The sequence below is a fragment of the Nesoenas mayeri genome, assembly GCF_963082525.1.
Source record: "Nesoenas mayeri genome assembly, chromosome: 26".
NCBI lineage: Eukaryota > Metazoa > Chordata > Aves > Columbiformes > Columbidae > Nesoenas > Nesoenas mayeri.
The window spans coordinates 6,218,806-6,236,656 of NC_137552.1; the positions used below are offsets into that span (position 1 = coordinate 6,218,806).

General features: G+C 65.6%; 1 protein-coding gene across 4 annotated transcripts; it reads right to left on the reverse strand.

Annotated features, from left to right (window-relative positions):
• Positions 1–29: 29 nt before the first annotated feature.
• On the reverse strand, positions 30–17,693 carry UBTF (upstream binding transcription factor). 4 transcript variants are annotated; one of them, XM_080359828.1, is made up of 21 exons: positions 17,586–17,693; positions 13,807–13,933; positions 11,709–11,884; positions 11,319–11,402; positions 10,511–10,666; positions 9,696–9,760; positions 9,019–9,139; positions 8,436–8,546; positions 8,036–8,169; positions 7,479–7,620; positions 7,122–7,163; positions 6,559–6,672; positions 6,212–6,367; positions 5,634–5,789; positions 5,284–5,394; positions 5,113–5,198; positions 4,742–4,931; positions 4,453–4,500; positions 4,185–4,253; positions 3,625–3,771; positions 30–2,796 (listed from the first exon to the last, which is right to left on the reverse strand). In XM_080359828.1, the coding sequence occupies exons 2-21, from the start codon at positions 13,862–13,864 to the stop codon at positions 2,683–2,685; spliced, it is 2,280 nt and encodes a 759-aa protein (XP_080215954.1). In that variant the 5' UTR covers positions 13,865–13,933; positions 17,586–17,693; the 3' UTR covers positions 30–2,682. The 4 variants fall into 4 exon arrangements, with proteins under 4 accessions (XP_080215954.1, XP_080215953.1, XP_080215952.1 ...); XM_080359827.1 differs by lacking the exon at positions 17,586–17,693 and adding an exon at positions 17,175–17,280; XM_080359826.1 differs by lacking the exon at positions 17,586–17,693 and adding an exon at positions 17,032–17,140.
• Positions 17,694–17,851: the final 158 nt, after the last annotated feature.

Below are 17,851 nucleotides of genomic sequence, written 5' to 3' on the forward strand. Positions count from 1 at the left end.
ACCCGTGGCGCTCCACAGGGACCCCTGGTCCCGGTTCCCCGTCCCCAGCCCCGGGAACCCGCCCGTCCCCACGGACCCGCCGTTCCCGGATCCCCCGTTCCCCAGCAGCGATCCCAACAGATCCCCGTGGAGCCCCCGTGCACGCCCCAGCAGCGCCCCGCAGGATCCCCCGGCGGCCCCACAGCACCAGCGGGAAAAACACTCCTGGCACCAGTGGGTTTTTTTCCTAAAGTTTTATTTTTTTATAGTAATGACATGAGAACAGAAACATTATTTTTCACTTTATTATACAAAAAGAAAAAAAAGAACCAAACAAAACCTCAAAAGAACACCGACGGGAGGGAGGCGCGGCGCAGCGCCGCTCGCCGGCACGCGCCCACGGGGAGCCTTTACATTTTTTTTGTCTTTTTTTTAAACCTACAAAAACACTCTTTAAATATTAGAAAAAAAAGATGATTTTTTTTTTTTTGTTTTTTGTTTTTTTAATGTAATTCACAAGAACTTCCATCTAAAGGATCCGGGTTTGTGTGGCAGTGCCAAAATGCACTCAGGTTCAATCCTCTTGCAGCGCAAACGCCTTTTCCCCCAATTGTCAGCGCTGTAAGAATTTTTCTTTTTTATTATTTTTTAATTATTATTATTTTTTTTAAAACAGAAAAAAAAAGGTTGTTTTTTTTGTCTTTTTTTTGTACTAAAAACACATCCACTAAAACACAACGGTGCTGGGTACATTCAGCAGAAAAAGGGACGGGTTCCCCTTAGGGGCACTAAAAATGGGGAAGAAAATCAAAGGAAAACCCCAAATGGAGGTGAGGGGGGAGGAGACAGAGGGACAGACAGACGGACACGGGGGGACCCGCCACCCGGGGTCTCTTGGGGCCCTGGGGGGCCCCCAGGGGGATTGTCCGTACGGGAATACCCAGGCTCACCCCCCACACCCTGGGCTTGGGGGCAATTTCCCAAAAATGGTGGTTTTCAGCCCAATTTGAGGCTCGAGGCCATGACGGGGGTGTTGCGCCCCCTCCCCCAGCACTGGGGGGGTCCCTGGTTGTGTTTTGGGGCAACTCAAGGTCTTGGGGGGGGCTGAGAGCAGCAAACCCAGGGAGGCCATGGCTGGGGGGGGGGAGGGGGCAGGACCCCCCCGTGCAGCCAGAAAACTCCAATAACCCACAGCTTGTCCCCCCGCCCCTCACTGAGGTGAGATTTGGGTGAAAAAAGGAGAAAAATGGCTAAATTAAAGCACACAAGAGAAAAGGTCCCCGCAGCCTCCCCAGCCTGGGGGGAGCAAGGGCAGGCGCCCCTACTCCCTTCCCTGGGGCCCCCAAATCCTGTCCCCCAGCCCAGCTCCTCTCCGGGACAGGACGGGGGGGACCAGAAGGGACAAACCTTGTGTGTCCCCCCGCACAGAGGGGGGGGCTGAGGGTCCCCAGCCGCACCAGGCGTGTTTGGGGGACACGGGTGGGGCCGGGGACCCTGCAGGGAGGTGGTGTGGTATTGCTGGTGCTTGTGTCTGCTTAAAAAAAAACGGGGGGGGCCAAGACAGTCACCGCGAAGCCCCCCCAGCCCCTCCAGTCCCCACAGCCCCAACACCCTCACGGGAATGGGGGTATTGACCCCCCAGAATAAACCCAAACCGCACCAATATTTACAGCATCACTGGGTGGGGGGCAAGAGACCCCTGGGGGGGCAAACGGGGTAACCAGGCAGAGGGGAGCCCTGTTCCCCGGGGTCCGGGCGAAGGGAGAGGAGCAGCTTCACCAGAGACGGAGGAAAGCGGGGGGGCGGGGGGAAGAAAAATAAAAGATGGATCTTTCTCGTTTTATAAAAAGAAAAAAAAAGAACAAAATAAAATACAACGGCACAACAACCACCAACAACAGCGCGGGGGGGCCGGCAGCGCCCCCCCCTTGGTCACACTGAGCGTCTAGGACCGGGGCGGGGAACCGTGCGGCCCGGGGCCCCCACCCCACACACACTCACACGCGCCCCCGCCCGCCCGGGTCGCGCCCCGCGCCCGGCGCTCCGGCGCCGCGGGTGCTGAGTCCCGGCGCTCCCGGCGCCGCGGGTGCCGGGTCCCGGTGCAGCCTCCACGCTGCACGAGGTTCGGGGGGCTGGGCCCGTGGGGTGCGGGGGGGGACGTCGTCCCAGGCTGAGTCCTGAGCGCTGGGCTCCCGCTGCGCCCGGGCGGGACGGGAGGGGACGGGAGGGGACGGGAGGGTCTGCGCCACCGGGTCGCGCTTCGGGGTTTTTCCATTTGTGGGGGGGATTATAAAAAAAAAAGGGAGGGGTGGAATTTTTTTCCTGTTTCTGCTTTGTTTCTATAACGTCCGGGGCTGGTGGGGAGGGTGGGGGAAGGGGCCAGGATGAGGCGACCCTCCAAAAGTAACGAAATCTCAACAAAAAGAAATCACTTCCCCTCCCTCGGTAAGGGGACAATAAAGGGGTGGGGGGAGGGACGGGGGTGCCCCCTCCTCTCCCCCTGCCCAGGGGCAGAGCAGCCCCCGGCTCCCCCCTGTAGTGTGAGCACGGCCGAGGGTCCCTCCAGCCCCCGCTGCCCGGCTGGGGGTGCGGGGGCTGCAGCCCACCGGGGGCAGGGGGAGGAGGAAGGGCTTTCGCAGAGGTGCGGGGCAGATCGGGGGCCAAAACCGAGAAACCGAAGGGCGTTACTAGAGCCTGGCTGCGTCAGTTGGAGTCGGAGTCGGAGGAATCCCCCGAGGAGGAGGAGGAGCTGCTGCTGCCCTCCGAGTCGTTGTCGTCCTCGTCCTCGTCATCCTCGTCCTCGTCGTCCTCGTCGTTCTGGGGGTGGCAGACAGGATGGGGGGTCAGTGGCAGGGCGGGGGACCCCGGCTGCCACCCGCCCCCTCCCCCTCGCACCCTGCTCCCCTCCCCCCTGCGGCACGGGGGTCGCAGCCCCTCGGGAGGCGGAGGGGGCGCAGCACAGCGAGTTCGCGGGGGCTCAGGCTGGGGGCCGAGGGGGCGAGCGCCGGAGCAGCGCGCGGGTCCTGCCCTCACCTCTGCCACTGCCTACCCGACCCCAGGTAGGTACCCGACCCGCCTCGTGCCTCAGTTTCCCCCCTCTAAAGCCAGGGAAGGAAGAGGCGTGAGCTGAGCCCAGCGAGGGGGTGGGACACCTCACCTGCGCGGTGGCGAGCACCAGGCACGGACACGGTTCCTGGCCCCAGCGCCATCCAGCACACTCTGATTTCAGTTGCACCGGTGTAAAGCTTTGGCTCTGGTGACTTACTCGGCAATGGCACTGGCGCAAACGGAGCCGAGACCAGACTCAGTATCTCCACCAGGAAGAGACGGGAGATTCTCCTCTGCTCTAGGGGGCCCCCAGCAGCCCCCACCTCGGCGCCCGCCGCCGCTCCTGCCTGCGCCCGCCGCCGTTCCTGCCTGCGCCCGCCGCCGCTCCTCGCGCCCGCGCCGGGACACCGCGCAGACCCCGCTGCCCTCGCCTCCCGTGACCCCTGCGCCCAGGAGCTCCTCGGCCGCGGTGCTGCCGGAGCCCGGTGCGATAACCCCCAACCCCGAGGAGGGTGCGGGGACAGGCGAGTGGAACGGGAGCAGAGCGGGGCCCGGGACGGCCCCGCTGCCCTCCCCGTGCACACGCCGCAGCCTCACCTCGTCCCCGTCCTCGCTCTCCTCCTCACTGCTGGACTCCGACGAGTCGCCACCTTCCTCTGATGAGTCGCCGTTGTCATCATCGTCATCCTCATCTTCATCATCATCCTCCTCCTCCTCTTCCTCCTCATCGTCATCCTCAGATTCCTGCGGGCGGGAGGCGGTTGGTCGCGGGCAGGCACCCCAGGACAGCAACACCCATGGGAGCACCGGCCCACCCGCGGCCACCGGCCTTTGGGCTCCTCCACCCACCGAGTGGGATCAGGCAGCTCCTGCCCACACCTCATCTGGGAGCTTTTCCCCCTTTGTATTACAAACAGCCCCAAAACGGCCCCTGGGGAGCCAGGAGACGCCTCCGACCGCAAGGAGGCAAAGTCAGCCCGGGGTGGGGTTTTGAGCACACACTGGGGGAGGGCCCCGGCTTTTTTGTCTCAAGGAAAGGGCAGGCAGCAGCAACCGCCGGGACGTCTGAGCGAGGGGTCTGCGCCAGCCCGGGGACTCTGTCCCCAAGGAGGAGGTGCTGGGTGCCCCAGAGAAGAGCGCGGCCGCCCTGCACTCACCGACTTGGACTGCATCGTTGGCTTCATCTTGGGGTTGGGGCCTCGGATCTTCCCCATGCTCTTGCGTTTCTGCAGGGGTAACAAAGCAAAACGGCTCAGCGCTGCAGAGCTGGGATCGCGGCGTGGAAACCCCACCAAGCTGCCGCAGGGGCGCGGCCCTGCTGAGCCCGGCCCTGCTGAGCCCGGCCCATCTGCCCCGCCCAGCCCCGCCCGGGGCTGATCCGGCCCAGCCCCGCGGCCCCCGCGGCCCTGGCCGGCGGACACTCACATTGGAGGTGTGTTCCTTGTAGGCAGCCCGCTCCTGGGGCGACAGGCTCTGCGGAGACAGGGGAGACAGTCAGCGTGCAGGGAGGCGGGTGCAGGGAGAGACTCTGGCACCCCCTCCCCACACGTTTATTTTTAGAGGCCCTTTATGTTAAAAAAATGGCCAAAAAAGGGTCTGGAGATGGTCGTTCCCAGAGGAGAGTTGTGAGCAGAAACCACACCAAGCAGCCCAAGAACAACTGCCCCCAGAGCCCCCCGGTGCCGCTGACCAGGCGCGGGGGCTCGGGACTCACCTTGAGCCAGATGTCGAGGTGCACCTTGTACTGCTTCTGCTGCTCCTCGGCCAGCTTTTTGTAGTGGTCCTTCTGGCCCTGGGAGATGCGCTGCCAGCGGCTGCCGATCTCCACCATCCGCTCCTTCAGCGGGAGGTGGTTCAGCTCCCCGTTTGACAGCAGCTCCTGGGAGAATTTCTGGTAACCATTCCTGTGAGGGGGGAGCGCACACTGGGTCAGACAGAACGCGAAGGGCCCGCCAGCCCGCAGCAACCGCCGGCCATTGCCGCACGGTCCGGCCCGCGCCTCCCGCGCCCCAGGGCCGCTCCGGCCCTGTCTGCGCCAGCCCGCTTGCGCAGGCAGACCCGACTTTTCAGACCCCAGCTACTCACATGGGGGGTTTCTTCGGCTCTCCCTGGAACTTCATTTTCTTGGAGTTGGTGGAGCACGGAGGGGCCCGCATCTCACTCAGCTCCCTCTGAGCCAGAGGGGAAAGAGGGGTCAGGGAGACGGGCAGTGCCGGCTACGGGCACGGCGAGGGGCAGGATGGGGCACGGACCCACCTCGTATCGCTTCTGATCCTCCGCTGCTTTCTTGATCCACATCAGCTTTTCCTTCTTCTCCATGTTGTTCCAAGTGGCCTCCATGGCCTTCAGCGCCTTTCCCCGGTCATTCTGCAGCCCAGACCCCCACCCCACGTTAGATGCACCCAAGACCAGGACACCAGGGTGCTACCACCAGCTGCCCATGGGCCACGGGGCACTCACTCTCCTGCTGGGAGCCCCCCACTCCCCATGGCTCCCAGCCCTGACCAGCTGCCCAGGGTGTGGGAGCACGGGAGAAGGTGCAAGGCAGTTCCTGCTGGGGGGAGCAATAATCCCAGCACCAGCTCCTGTCCCTGCCCACTCCTCACCTTGAAACGAGCCAGGTAGTCTCCGATGACGCTCTGTTGCCAGATCTCCTCGGCCGTCTTGGGAGACTCGGGCAGCTTCCCGCGCTCCTCTTTATCTGAGCCATGCTTCTTCTCCGACTGCGCCTTCATCGCCGCCTCCCGCGCTTTGTACTTGGCCTGTGCGGGGGCGCACGGCGGGGTGGGGGGCAGCACAAGCCCCCGCCCCCGAGCAGCGCCCACAGCCCCCAGCAGCGCCCACAGCTTCCCCACGCACACCCGCACCTCAGGGCTCCTCCCCACCAGGAGAACCATCCAGCCTTTAAGCTGAGGCTTGAGGGCCCTGCGAGGTTTCTGAGGCTGGTGGGTTTCCGAAGCCAGCAGGGCCGGCAGCCCCTGTCGGTGCCAACACCAGCACCTGGGTGACAGCTCGCCGGTGCCGTGACGCCCCTGGGGACAATCGTCCCCCAGCTGCAGTGCCCAGGGGGCAGCAAAGCCCCTTGCAGCAGGACCAGGACAGGCAGCGTCCCCGGCGCTGCTGGAGATGCCCAATGGAGCAGCGGAGACAGGGATGGAGGAGAAGGGCTGGGAACGGTACCAACCTTTTTCTTCTCGGAGAGGTCATTCCACATGCGGGCCAGGAGCCGCGTCAGCTCGCTCTCCGACAGCTCCGGCCGCTCCTCCTGCAGCTGCTTCCGCTTCTCCTCCGAGAAGATGAACATGGCAGAGATGGGCCGTTTGGGCTTCTCTGAGCTGGCCTGCGGAGGGACGCGGGGCCGTGGGTGGGGGCGAGCACACGGAGGGACCTGCCTTGCACTGTCACCTCCAGCCCCAGGAAGAACACAGGGAAAGAACCAAGGAACGAAACCCCAAAGCACCCTGAGATGCCAGCAACCCCACTCCTTGTCTCCGGTACGTGCTGCCCCATCCCTGCAGCTGCCGCTCTCACCTTGCCAGTCTCTGGTGAGGACTTTTTGGACGCAGGACTTGTCGCCCCTTTCCGGTTGCTGCCCAGCATCTTTTCCTCACCCAGCACCCGCTGCTGCTCCTCCTCGGGCAGGCTCTGGTGGCACCGGAGGAGAGACATGGTTAGACGGCCCGATGCTAACGCGGCTTTGATGCAACCAGGGAACAGGGACACTGGGGAAGGGGAACTAATGCACTTGGTTATCCTGATCCAAAAGCCACCCCAGCCAGGGCCAACACTGTGAGCCTGGGTGAGCAGCTCGAGGGTTCCCACACCCGTGTCACCCCCACGTGCCTCTTCTCCAGCACTGCGCCCTCCCCAGCTCAGCCTCATCCGCTTCCTCTCCACCAAGGCAGGGCAGGCAGGTGCCTAGATCTGAGCACACCCTGGATTTTCCACCCCCTGCCCTTGCAGACGCAGCTGACGCTGGGTCACATCTGGCTGGGGACGGAGCACGGTGCTGGGCCGGCCCTCTGCAGCTCCCCCGCCCACGGCCCAGCCCAGGGAAGGAAGCGACGCGGTGCCGGGGCACCCGCGTCACTCACCTCCAGGAAGCGGAGGAGCTCAACCTCGTAGTCTTTCTTTTTCTGGAGGGAGATGGAGACGTGTGGTTACAGAGAGACCCCCACGCCGCCCCTGCCCCGAGCAGTCCCAGCCCAGCTCAGCCCCTCGGCGACAGCACCCTCCACGCGGCCCATCCGCTGGTCCCACACACGGGGACCGGGAGTCAGAGGCCCAAGGAGAAATTGGTGGCCAAGATGACAAGAACAGGCACTGAGGAAGGGGGAGGGGCTCGTTTCCAGCAGGACTTGTAGCCCAAGCTCTCCCATCCTGCTTCTCCTTCCCCACAGCACTGGTGTCCACCTGCCTGACTACCCATCTGTCCATCCTCGGCCACTCACCTGATCACACTTTTTGTGGTACGCATCCTTTTCCTTCTGGGAGAGCAGTTTCCACTGCTGGCTACACAGCACCATCCGCTCAGTGCTGGGTACGTCTTTCATGTTGGCCATCAGCTCTGCACAGTACAGGGAGTAGCTATTCCTGCAACCGAAGGAGGGACCCAGTGTTAGGGACAACCTGTGCGCCCACATCGCCCCTGCAGCGCTGACTGGGTGCTGGGAGCCCCACAGGGTCGTCCCAGCTGCCCTCCGGGTTGCACCAAGCAGGGAGGTGCTGAGCCAGAGGTGTCTGCGTTTTAGGGAAGCCAGGGGTTGGATTACCCCCTAACCCAGGGCGTGCAGCAGCACCACAGACCTCGCTCAGATTCTCTCCCAATTTATATTTAATGTATATTTAAGGACCAGCTTAATGGGGTCACTGACAGCCCATGCCCACGATCTCAGGAATTATTTGGGTCTCGAAGGCAGGCGAAGCCCCCAGCGTCTGAGCAGGCTGGCCAGGAGCCTGAAGCGACAGCTCAGAGAGGGACCCCCGGGCGGGGAGGGGCAGCACTCACGGGGGTGGCTTTGTGGGTCGTCCGTCGAACTTGTCCTTGAGCTGGCGCTCGGCCTTGGTGAGGGTGGAGCGGGTGATGCCCTCCTCGCTGATGTTCAGCTCGGGGTGCTTCTGGATGTAGTCACGCATGATCTCCTGCGGAGGACAGAGTGTCAGCAGGGGCTGCGGTCCCCGCCTGGCTGGGGCCCGGAGGAGGAGGAACGAGAAGCCAACCACTGCCCTGACCATCTCCCTGGGATCACCGTCCCCTCCCGGACGCAGCTGGAGGAGGCGGCGCTCAGACTCACTAGGGACCTGCCTGAACCCCCACACTGGCTATTGGGTGAAACTGGCCGGCTGCCGGCGGCTTGGAGTGAACGTAGGGGCAAGTGTGAAGGGGAATGGGTGAGGCTGCTCCCTACCTCGTACTCCTTCCGCTGTTCCAGGGCCTTATGAATCCATTTCAGCCTCTTTTTATCCGAGAGTTGAGACCACTGCTTGCCCAGCGACTCTTTCACCTCCTTCGTGGTGGCCTGAAAACCCAAAGCCAGAGGTGAGGGCAGAGGGGTAAAATCCAAAAAAAGAAGAGGGGAAAAAAAATTTAAAAAGGCAAAAATAGCGTGGCCCGCCGTGCTGCCCCGGCAGCCCCGGCCTGCGGCCGCGGGGCGGCTGCGAGCCCGGCTCGCAGCCGGGAAGGGGGTGCGTGCGAGTGCGGGGCATGGCCAGAGGTGGGTGTCTGCGCTGGAAACCTGTCCTGCCCTGACTCAGGCTGTGGTCACCCCTCCGACTGCAGGCAAAAAATGCGGCCTGTGTCCCCCAGAGCCTCTTCCAGATGTGCAGAGCCCCTTCTTACCTCCATCCAGACTGCTGGGAGCTTCTAGCAGCGTCCTCCATCCCATCCCCCCGCTAAAATGCTTCTCTCTTTCCCCCTCCTCCTCCCCCAGCAGCGGGGCACAGGACCCCTCGACACTCACACTCACACGCACTTCCACCCACCGTACTCACATCTGGACGCACTTTCAAGTAGATCTTCTTCTCATGGTTGTACCACAGCTGCTGGGGGGTCTTGGGTTTTTCAGGGATGTCGGATTTCTTGGCGTTCTGGATGAGATCTGGGTGATCTTCCCTTTACCCGTCAGGGAAGGGAGAGCATTATGGACGGTGCAGGTGGAAGGAGAGACGCCCTAAACCTCCCCACTCGGGTGACTGTCACTGCAGGGTTGAGCCTCCGTGGGCTCGGATACTAGGGGGTCCCCAAAAGCAGCAGGAGGGTTTTAAGAGGGAATTGAGTCTGCCCCTCCTTTAATGCGCTGGGCCGGGTGTTCCTGGAACAGTGGCTGGTCATTGGGAGCAGCAAGATCCACCCAGGGTCACAGTGACCAGGGTCAAAGGGGAGCTCTGGGCGAACAGGGTGGCCACTTCAGCTTTCCACAGTGCCAGTGGCAGGGCTCCCGTCCTCCCCTTGCCGATCCCCAACCCCAGAGCGCAGCGGGTCCTCTGCCCTCCCCACACGGCCGCGTCTCCCGGCCAGAGGGCTGCGCTCAGACACGCTTCCCTTGCTCTATTTTTTTCCAGCATCCTCCCTTCCCTTCTGCCTTCGAGCCACAGTGCCCATCGGGGCTCCCTGCACGAGCTGCACTCAGGAGGGGGCCTGGCTCTGCCCGGGGGGGCTGCCTGCTCACCTGAACCTTGCCAAGTTCCTCTCAAACTCCTGCTTCTCTCGCTGGAAGTCCTGGATGTACTTCATCTGGGGACATAAAGCCACCAGGGAGGTGGAGGGATGTCAGTGCCGGGAACGGGCAGGCAGATACACCCCTGTCGGCCCCGTCCCCTGGGCTCCCCAGCACGCCAAAGGGACGTGAGGGCTCCCCAGCCCGTCAGACTGGTCCTGCAGCTCCCAGCTGAGGGTTTCCGGAGGCACAACCTCCCTCTCTGCTGCACGGGGGGCAGCCCTGGGCAAGAGGACACAGCAGCACCTTGTGTGCTGGACCCTTCCTGCTGGTGGCGAGCCCACCCGGACCAAGAGCTGGGGCACCCAAGTGCCTGCTGCGCTCTGGCCAAGCCCAGGGCCACTCCGGAGCCGGGGGGCAGGTGGGCTGTCCCCCAGCATCTCTCGCAGCTCGGGGCAGAGCCTGTCCCCAGCCCTCACTCTGACAGGGAGGCCACGGCGGGGCGTGTGATTTAACCCCAGCGTTAAATACAGATCCACCCAACGGCTAAGTCACCATCCAGGTCTGTCTGGAAGAGACGGACCAACGGACAGACCCAGCCAGCCTTCAACCCACGGATCCTGGGAACCAGGACAGGAAAAAGAAAGGAAGTCTTACTGGTCTGACAGGACCAAACAAGCACCGAGGTTTCTCCCGGAATCCAGAGAGCTGCACTAAACCCTCGCCAGGCGGAGCATGGGCTCTGCTGGTTTTAGTGGGCGGGCTGGGCAGGCACAGCCCGGCGCACAGAGCACACACAGAAAGGGGCTTGCTGACTCCCCCTGTACCTTTTTCTTCTCGGGAAGCTCCTTGTACTTCTTGGACAGGATCTTGGTGAGATCCAGGTTGCTCATTTCGGGGTGAAGCTTGGCATATTTGGCCCGCTTCTCCATGAAGAAGCGGAAATAGGGAGTCAGTGGCTTCTTGGGGAAGTCAGGGTGTTTCTGGGGAGACAGCAGAGTGGCACACACTGAGTGTGGAGCCGGCGGCACTGCAGAGGGCACAGCAAAACCCCACCGGCTCGCAGCTTCCCCCAGCACCGGAGGAGACCTGCCTGCACCCAGCCCGCTGGTGACCCAGCTCCCACCTCGCAGGCAAGGGGGAAAAACACTGGGAACAAGGGCTCCCTGCTCCAGGAATGACAATATCCAGGGCTGGGTATCGCCGGAGCAGTCTCCAGCCACCCAGAGCTGTTGCACAAAGTGGTTGTGCTGCAGGAGGGGAAACTGAGGCAGGAGAGGGGGACAGCCGGTGGCCAAGCATCGGCTGCCATGGCGCCACCCAGCCGAAAGCAGCACCCCACCCGGCCGGCAGGCCAGGAATAGGACAGCAGCCTCACAGCCCCCCTGCGCTAAACTTGGCCGCAGGCTGCCAGTACAGCCGGCCACGTTACATGTACCCTGGACTTGGCACAGGCCCAGAGCCCGTGGCCTCCGGAGCCCTGGGCAGTCGGTGCAGGGATTACGGGCAGTGAGGTGCCCGCAGGGGCTCCGGTGGCAGAGCCACGCAGGTCTGCGGTGCCACATGGGTGACAGCCCCCACCCTGGGCAAGCCAAGGTCCCCCTTCAGAGCCTGACCCCAACTCCTGCACAATACCTTGAGCTTTTTGCCCTTGTAAGGATTCTTCACGTGCTCTTCAGCATCCATAATGAGCTCTGTGAGGGTCCGAAACTTCCTCACCTGCAGGTAACGAAGGGCCACAAATGTGAAGGGGCTGCGGGCAGGGGACAAGGCAGATCCCTGCTCAGCACCAAGCCACGCTCAGCATGCCACACACCCACGGGGTCTGGTAATGCTGCCACGCAAACGACCCGTCCCAGCGCCTCCCGAGGGCTCGCAATGCCGGCGGCAGCGAGATGGCGTCGGCGTGAACGGCCGAGGACTCGGGGCACGTAACTGGAGCAATTCAAACAGCCCCAGGGGGTCACCGGAACACTCTGTCCCTCCCAAACAGACCCCTTTGATCCCCATGCAGCTGTCGGTTACCTCGTTAGAAATCTCCATCCACTTCATCTTGCACATCTCCCCCGAAAAGTCCTTGAAAGCCACCTTCTCCCAGTCCAGGTGGGACTCGGTGGTTTTGAACTTGCTTCCATCGTTGGAGGGCAGGTTATTCTTCATGCACTCCAGCAGAGTCAGCATGTCCTCCTGAGACCAGCGGTCTGAGCACAAAGAAACAGGCTCAGCGGCAGCAAGGGCCGGGCGGCCCTCGCGGCGGGACGGGCTGCAGCCCCGCACCACACGCCAGGACACATAATCCCCACATGCTGCCTCTCGAGATTAAAGATCAAAGGGACATGCCCGCTTCCATCACCCTAGAGCAACTTTCTGCGGGCCAAAACAATCCGCGCAAAGCTAGAAAATCCACTCAGTGCAAGCCAGAGACTCGCTCACCCCACAACACCATCAGATAAGGTGGTGGCTCTGCTGCACGGGAGCACAAGGTTATTTCCTACGCATGGGAGCGAAGCCCTGTGGAGCAGAACGGGAGTGATCTGCTCTGCAGCCAAGGAGGAAGCAGGGAAACCCACTTTCTAAGTGGAAAAGGTGTATCCGGAGCAACGGGAAACCCCCAAGCACCGCGTTTCCTCCAGCTCAGAGGGCCCTGCCATCACCTGGCGCCATGCTGACCTCTGCCAAGGTCAAAGCTCAGAGACCACGCAGCAGGGGCGCACAGAACCCAGCACAGCCCCCGTCTTGCAGCGCGGTCCCCGACAGCACAGGGGTGACGGTTATGCCACCCAACATCCCCCGAAATGCCGGGAGCATTCACAGCTCCCGCACGACACGCTGCCGGGAGGGGGCTCCTCCGCCGCCTCCGAGCTCCCGCCCCAACGGGGAGCAGAGCGCTGGGCGCGCTGCACAGCCGGCTGCCCCCGAGGAAAAGCAGCGCGCCGGGGGGGGAAGGGCACAGGCCAGCGGAGCGGAGCCCCGCGCCGCACCCCCACGCAGCCCCGTCCGCGCCGGCCCAGGCCGGGCAGCCGAGGCTCTCCGGGCACAGGACCGGCTCTCACGGCGTCCCCAGCCCCGCACCACTGCCAGGAGACGGCTGGGGCACCTGGAGCTGCCTAAAGGGACTCCCAACTGCCCCCTTCAACAAGCCCCGTGCCTCAGTTTCCCCCCTCCAATGTGCAAGCACCTCAAGACCTTTGGCCCTGCATGACCCTGCTGCTGGCAGACGGCTCAAACCACCACAGCCCACAGGAATACAGAAGAAACAGTGGAAATCTACCCAAACCCTGGCTGGCAGCAGGGTGAGGACAACGGGGACCCCACGTTCAGCCCCTCGTCCCTCCATCCCCGCTCCCTCCGTCCGGGGTTTGCCGAAAACCACTGGAATCGCGGATTTCAGTTGCCAAGATGAATGGGGTTGTCTGTGCCCTGGGACCAATTTATCCCCAGCTCTCCTGGCATCGGCCAGGCCAGGTCTATATTAGGAAAGCTGCCCTGGTGTAATTAAATCCATCTAAAGACCCGGGAAGAACACGTGCTCCGGCCGGGTTCGCCCAGGGCAAGAAACCGACTGTGGCAAGGGAGGAAAAGTGGGACCGGGTTGGCGAGAGGGGCTGGACCGCGCCCGGGCCGTGGGGCCGTCGGGGCGGCTGGGGGTGGGCGCAGCACGGCCCAGCTGCCTAGGCAGGCTGCCCCAAATAGAAGGCCTGGGTTTTCTTGTTTTCCTCCCCCCTTTCCAATAAAAGCTGAACCTCTGATGTCATCTCAGGGTCTGGAAGCCGGAGGCCCAAGGTAACGGCTCGGCTTTTAATGCAGCCCAGATGTGAACGGTGAAGGCAGAACCTCTTTGTGCCAGTGCCCCCTGCCAAAACGCCACCCACCCACCACCAGCACCCCAGATGCCGTGAGCTTGTGGCCGCCCTTTGCCGGGGCCGAGGTACGAGCACCCGCACGCGTCTGCGTGACCCCCACGGCAGAGCCGGCGCCGGGACAGACAAACCGCCACCGGCACGGCCGGGACCACGGCTCCTCCGTCCCTCAGACAAAAGTGCCACCATGGGGATTTACTTTTCCTTTAATGCGACGGCAGCGGCGTTCCCGCGGGACGCCCGGGGTGGCGGGGGGGCCTCACCTTGGTTTTTGGGAGCTGTCATTTCCAAGTCTGCAGGGCACTCGGCTTCGCCGTTCATCCTCCACCTGCCTGCGCCCAGCACGGTCCCCGCCGGCTCCCTCGCTTCCCGAGATCACTCCCGCTGGGTCTGCAAGCAAAGGGAGACCCCGCTAGGTACTCCCACGGCGGGGCGGATCCAGCCCTGGCGGGGCCCCCGCAGCACGTCCTGCCCCGCGGATGAACGCGGTGCTGGGATCCCCCGCACCCCGCGCTGCCCCGCGGATGAACGCGGTGCTGGGATCCCCCGCACCCCGCGCTGCCCCGCAGATGAACGCGGTGCTGGGATCCCCCGCACCCCGCGCTGCCCCGCGGATGAACGCGGTGCTGGGATCCCCCGCACCCCGCGCTGCCCCGCAGATGAACGCGGTGCTGGGATCCTCCGCACCCCGCGCTGCCCCGCGGATGAACGCGGTGCTGGGATCCCCCGCACCCCGCGCTGCCGAGTCTGCAGGGGCCCGGGGGGCGCAGGGCAGGGGGAACAGCCGAGGCGGTGCAGGCCGCGCGAGCCCGGGGATCCTGGGGGGGAGCCCTAATGGCGGCACAACCCCCCCCTCGCGGGGGAGAAAAGATGTAGGCAGGGAAAAAGGGTTTGGGGGGATGTCCCTGGGTGGCGGCAGGGCCTGGAGGGATCCCCGCAGATCTGAAAGGAGAAGGGTTCAGGGGGTCCCCCTGAGGGGGTGGGAGGGTTCCACAGACCCAGGGGAGGGCCCCCGGGGGATCTGAGCCAACAGGGCTCCGAGGGATCTCCCAAGGGGGGGTCGCTCCCTCAAAAAACGGGGTCTCAAAGGAAGAGGTGCCACAGATCCACGGGCCGTGCCCAGGCGGGCGGGATCTGCGGTTCTGCCATCACGGTGCAAGGGGCCCAGGGCTGCGCACCTGCGGAGCGCGGGGAAGATCCCCAGGGGACCGGGGGCCGGGGCCCTCCTGGGGAGGGACAACCAACCGGGGGGCTCCAGGGGAACAATCCCCACAGATCCCAGGGCCGCGGCGGGGCAGGGCCGCAGCGGGGCACGCGCCGGGAGCGGGTCGCTGTGAGGGCGCCGGGGCGCGGGGACCGCCCGGGGACCGCCCGGGGACAGGCCGCGGGGACCCCCCGCGGACACCGGACGGCCCGGGGGCGGGCGGGGGATCCAGGGGGATCCAGGGGGATCCAGGCCCGGGGGGTCCCGGGGGGAGCCAGGGGGCAGATCCAGGCCCTGAGAGGAGTCTGGGAGAGCCCCGGGCCTCGGGAGGGAGCCGGGGCAGGACCCAGGCGCCCGGGCCAGAGGGAGGACCCCCGGCCGTGCGTTGCTCCGGGGGCGCAGGCCCCGCGGGGGTCACCGGCAGGGGCTGCGGCCCCGGGAGGCCGGGCCATGGCCGCAGGGGCACCCGCGGGGAATCGCCACCGGGGGTCGGGGCCGCGGGCGGGATGAGCCCGGCAGGGCCCGGCAGCAGGCGGGGATCGCGTCAGCCTTGCCCGGGCCGCGGGGGGTGGATCTGGGATCAGCCCGGCCCGGGGCAGCGGGATCGCCCCGCGCAGGGGGCGCAGCCGGGCGCGGGAGGCGGGATCGCGCAGGGGGAGGGATCCATTGGATCGGCGCGGGGCGGGGCGGGGGCGATCGCGGTGCGCGCGCAGAGGGATCCCCGGGGGGGGGGTGTTGCGGGATCCCCGGGGGGGGACCGGATCCCGCGCCTTGAGGGGGGAGGAGGAGGAGGCGGGGGAGGAAGGGGCCGGGCCGGCGGGCGGAGGCGGGGAGCCCGCACATGCCCTGCGCCGCCGGCCAGCGCCAGTCTCCTCCTCCGCCAGGCAGCAGGAACCGGGTGGGACCGAGCGCGGGCGGCCCCGGCGGCGCCTCCCCGGCCCCCTCCCGCCCCCGGCTCCCGCCCGGGCGCCAGCGAGCCGCGCGGCGCCGCCGGCCCCCTCCTCCCGCAGCGCCCGGGCACACAATGGAGGCGAGTCCGGGGGGGGCCGGGGGAGCGGAGCGGGAGCGCGGAGCGTTCCCCGGGCCCCTCCACGCTCCCCCGACCCCCGGAGCGACGCGATGCGCCGCGGCTTTCCCCCGCCCCTGGCCTCCCCGTCCGCCACCCCCCATCGTTACCGGCCGGCGCGGCCGCTCTCCGCCGCGGCACACAATGGCCGGGCTGCGCCCGCCTCCGCCCGCCGCTCCTTCCCCTCCACCCGTGCAGCCGGCGCGGTTATAAAGCCGAGACAAACCCACCTCTCCGGGCTGCAAGGGGGAGGAGGAGGAGAGGAGAGAAGGAGGAGGAGGTGGTGGTGGAAGGAGGAGGAGGAGGAGGGGGGGAGCTCTAGCCGAGCCGCCGCAGCCCCAGCCCCGCGCCGGAGCCGCTGGGGGAAGAAGAAGAAGAAGGAGGAGGAGGGGGAAGGGGGGGCGGGGATGCCCGGCTGGGGGCGGCCGGGCAGCTGCAGCGAGCCGGGCGAGGGCAGCGCGACCTCCCCGCACCGACCCCCGGGGAGCGGTTCCTACCCAATCCATCCCCCCCCGCTTCCCACTACCGCCGCCCCCTCCTCTCCCCCCCTCCGCGACCCCTCCTCGAGCCCAGAAACACCCACCCACCCAGCGGGGGGCTGGAGCCCCGCTCCCGGTCCGGAGGGAAGAAAGGAAGAAAGAAGCGGGGAAGAAAGGCGGAAAAAAAAAAAAAAAAGGAAGGGAAAAAAATATATAAAAAAGAATAAGGGGAGGAAAAATGAAGCGCGGCGCGGGATGGGGGGGGGAGCGGACGAGCCTGGGCACGCACCCGGCAGAGCGCGGTGCCGAGCTCCGCGGCGCGGGACTCACCCGGGCTGGGGAAAAACAACCGCCCAGCGCTGGAAGCCTGCCCCCGAAATCCAGCTGCGGCAGCCGGGAGGGAGGGCGAGCGGGAAGGAGGGAGGGAGCGAGGAGGAGGAGAGGGAAGGGAAGGGAAAAGGAGGGAGGGGGGGCACACCGAGGCCGCCGAGCCGTGCGCTCCCCCCCGCCCCGAGCCCCAGCGCGGTGCCCCCCGCCGGCGCGGAGCGGGGCCGGAGCGGGCGGGCGAGCCCCGGCGGCGGCTTCCTGCCCGCGGGGCCTGCGCGGAACCGAGCCTGGCGGGTTTTTTTTCCTCTCTAAAAATACCCAAACCCTAATATTTTTCAAAAAAAAAAGCCCCGAAATCCCCCTTAGGCGGGTGCAAAAGCCCCTTCCCGGCGGAGCGGCGGCGGCGCCTTACCGAGCCCGGTGCGCGGCGGCAGCGGCGGCAGCGGGAGCCCGGGGAGGAACAAAGCGCCTCCTCCAGCCCCACCGGCGGAGCGGCGCGGCGGCGAATGGCGAGCCCGGGCGGCGCGGCGCGGCTCCCCCGGCGCAGGCACGTACCTGCGGGCCCGCGGCTTTGGGGGGCCGCGGCTCGGCGGGGCCGGGGCTCGCTCGGCGGGGCCGGGGCGGGGAAGCGGCGGTTGAACGCCGGCCAGCTCTGCAGCGCTGGCCCCGGGCGTGGACGCGCTCCAGTCCCCGCAGAGACGATCGCGCTTTCCCCCGCCTCCATGGCGCTGCGTTTTCTCTTCCAATCAGCCGGGCTCTGCGCGCCGGGGTCCGCCGCCAGCCTCCGCCGCTCCCCAAACGGCGCCGCCGGCCGCCGCCGCCGCCCCGCGCTCCCGCCGCTTTCGCCGTGTTTTTTATTGCTCTTTGCTTTTGCAACACTGTGGCGAGAAGAAAAAGAGGAGGAGGAGGAGGAGGAAGGAGAGAGGAGGGAAGGGGGGGGGAAAGGGAAAAAAAAAATCTCCTTACATGTGCAACAATCCTCGCCCGGCGTTTGCATAAAAAAAAAAAAAAAAAAAGAAAAAAACGAAGGGGGGGAAGCGGGGGGGGGGGAAGCCGAGCCGAGCCGCCTCCCGCCCCGGTGGGTCCCCTCCGGTACGGCGGGGAGCGGCGGGGCCGCGCTCCCTGCCCGCCCCGCGGCCCCGGGCAGCCCCGGGACACGCCGCGGTGGGGGATTTCCCCGGCGGGGCGGGCGAGGGGCAGTTTCCTCCCCTCCCTCCGCTTTCCTCTCCCTT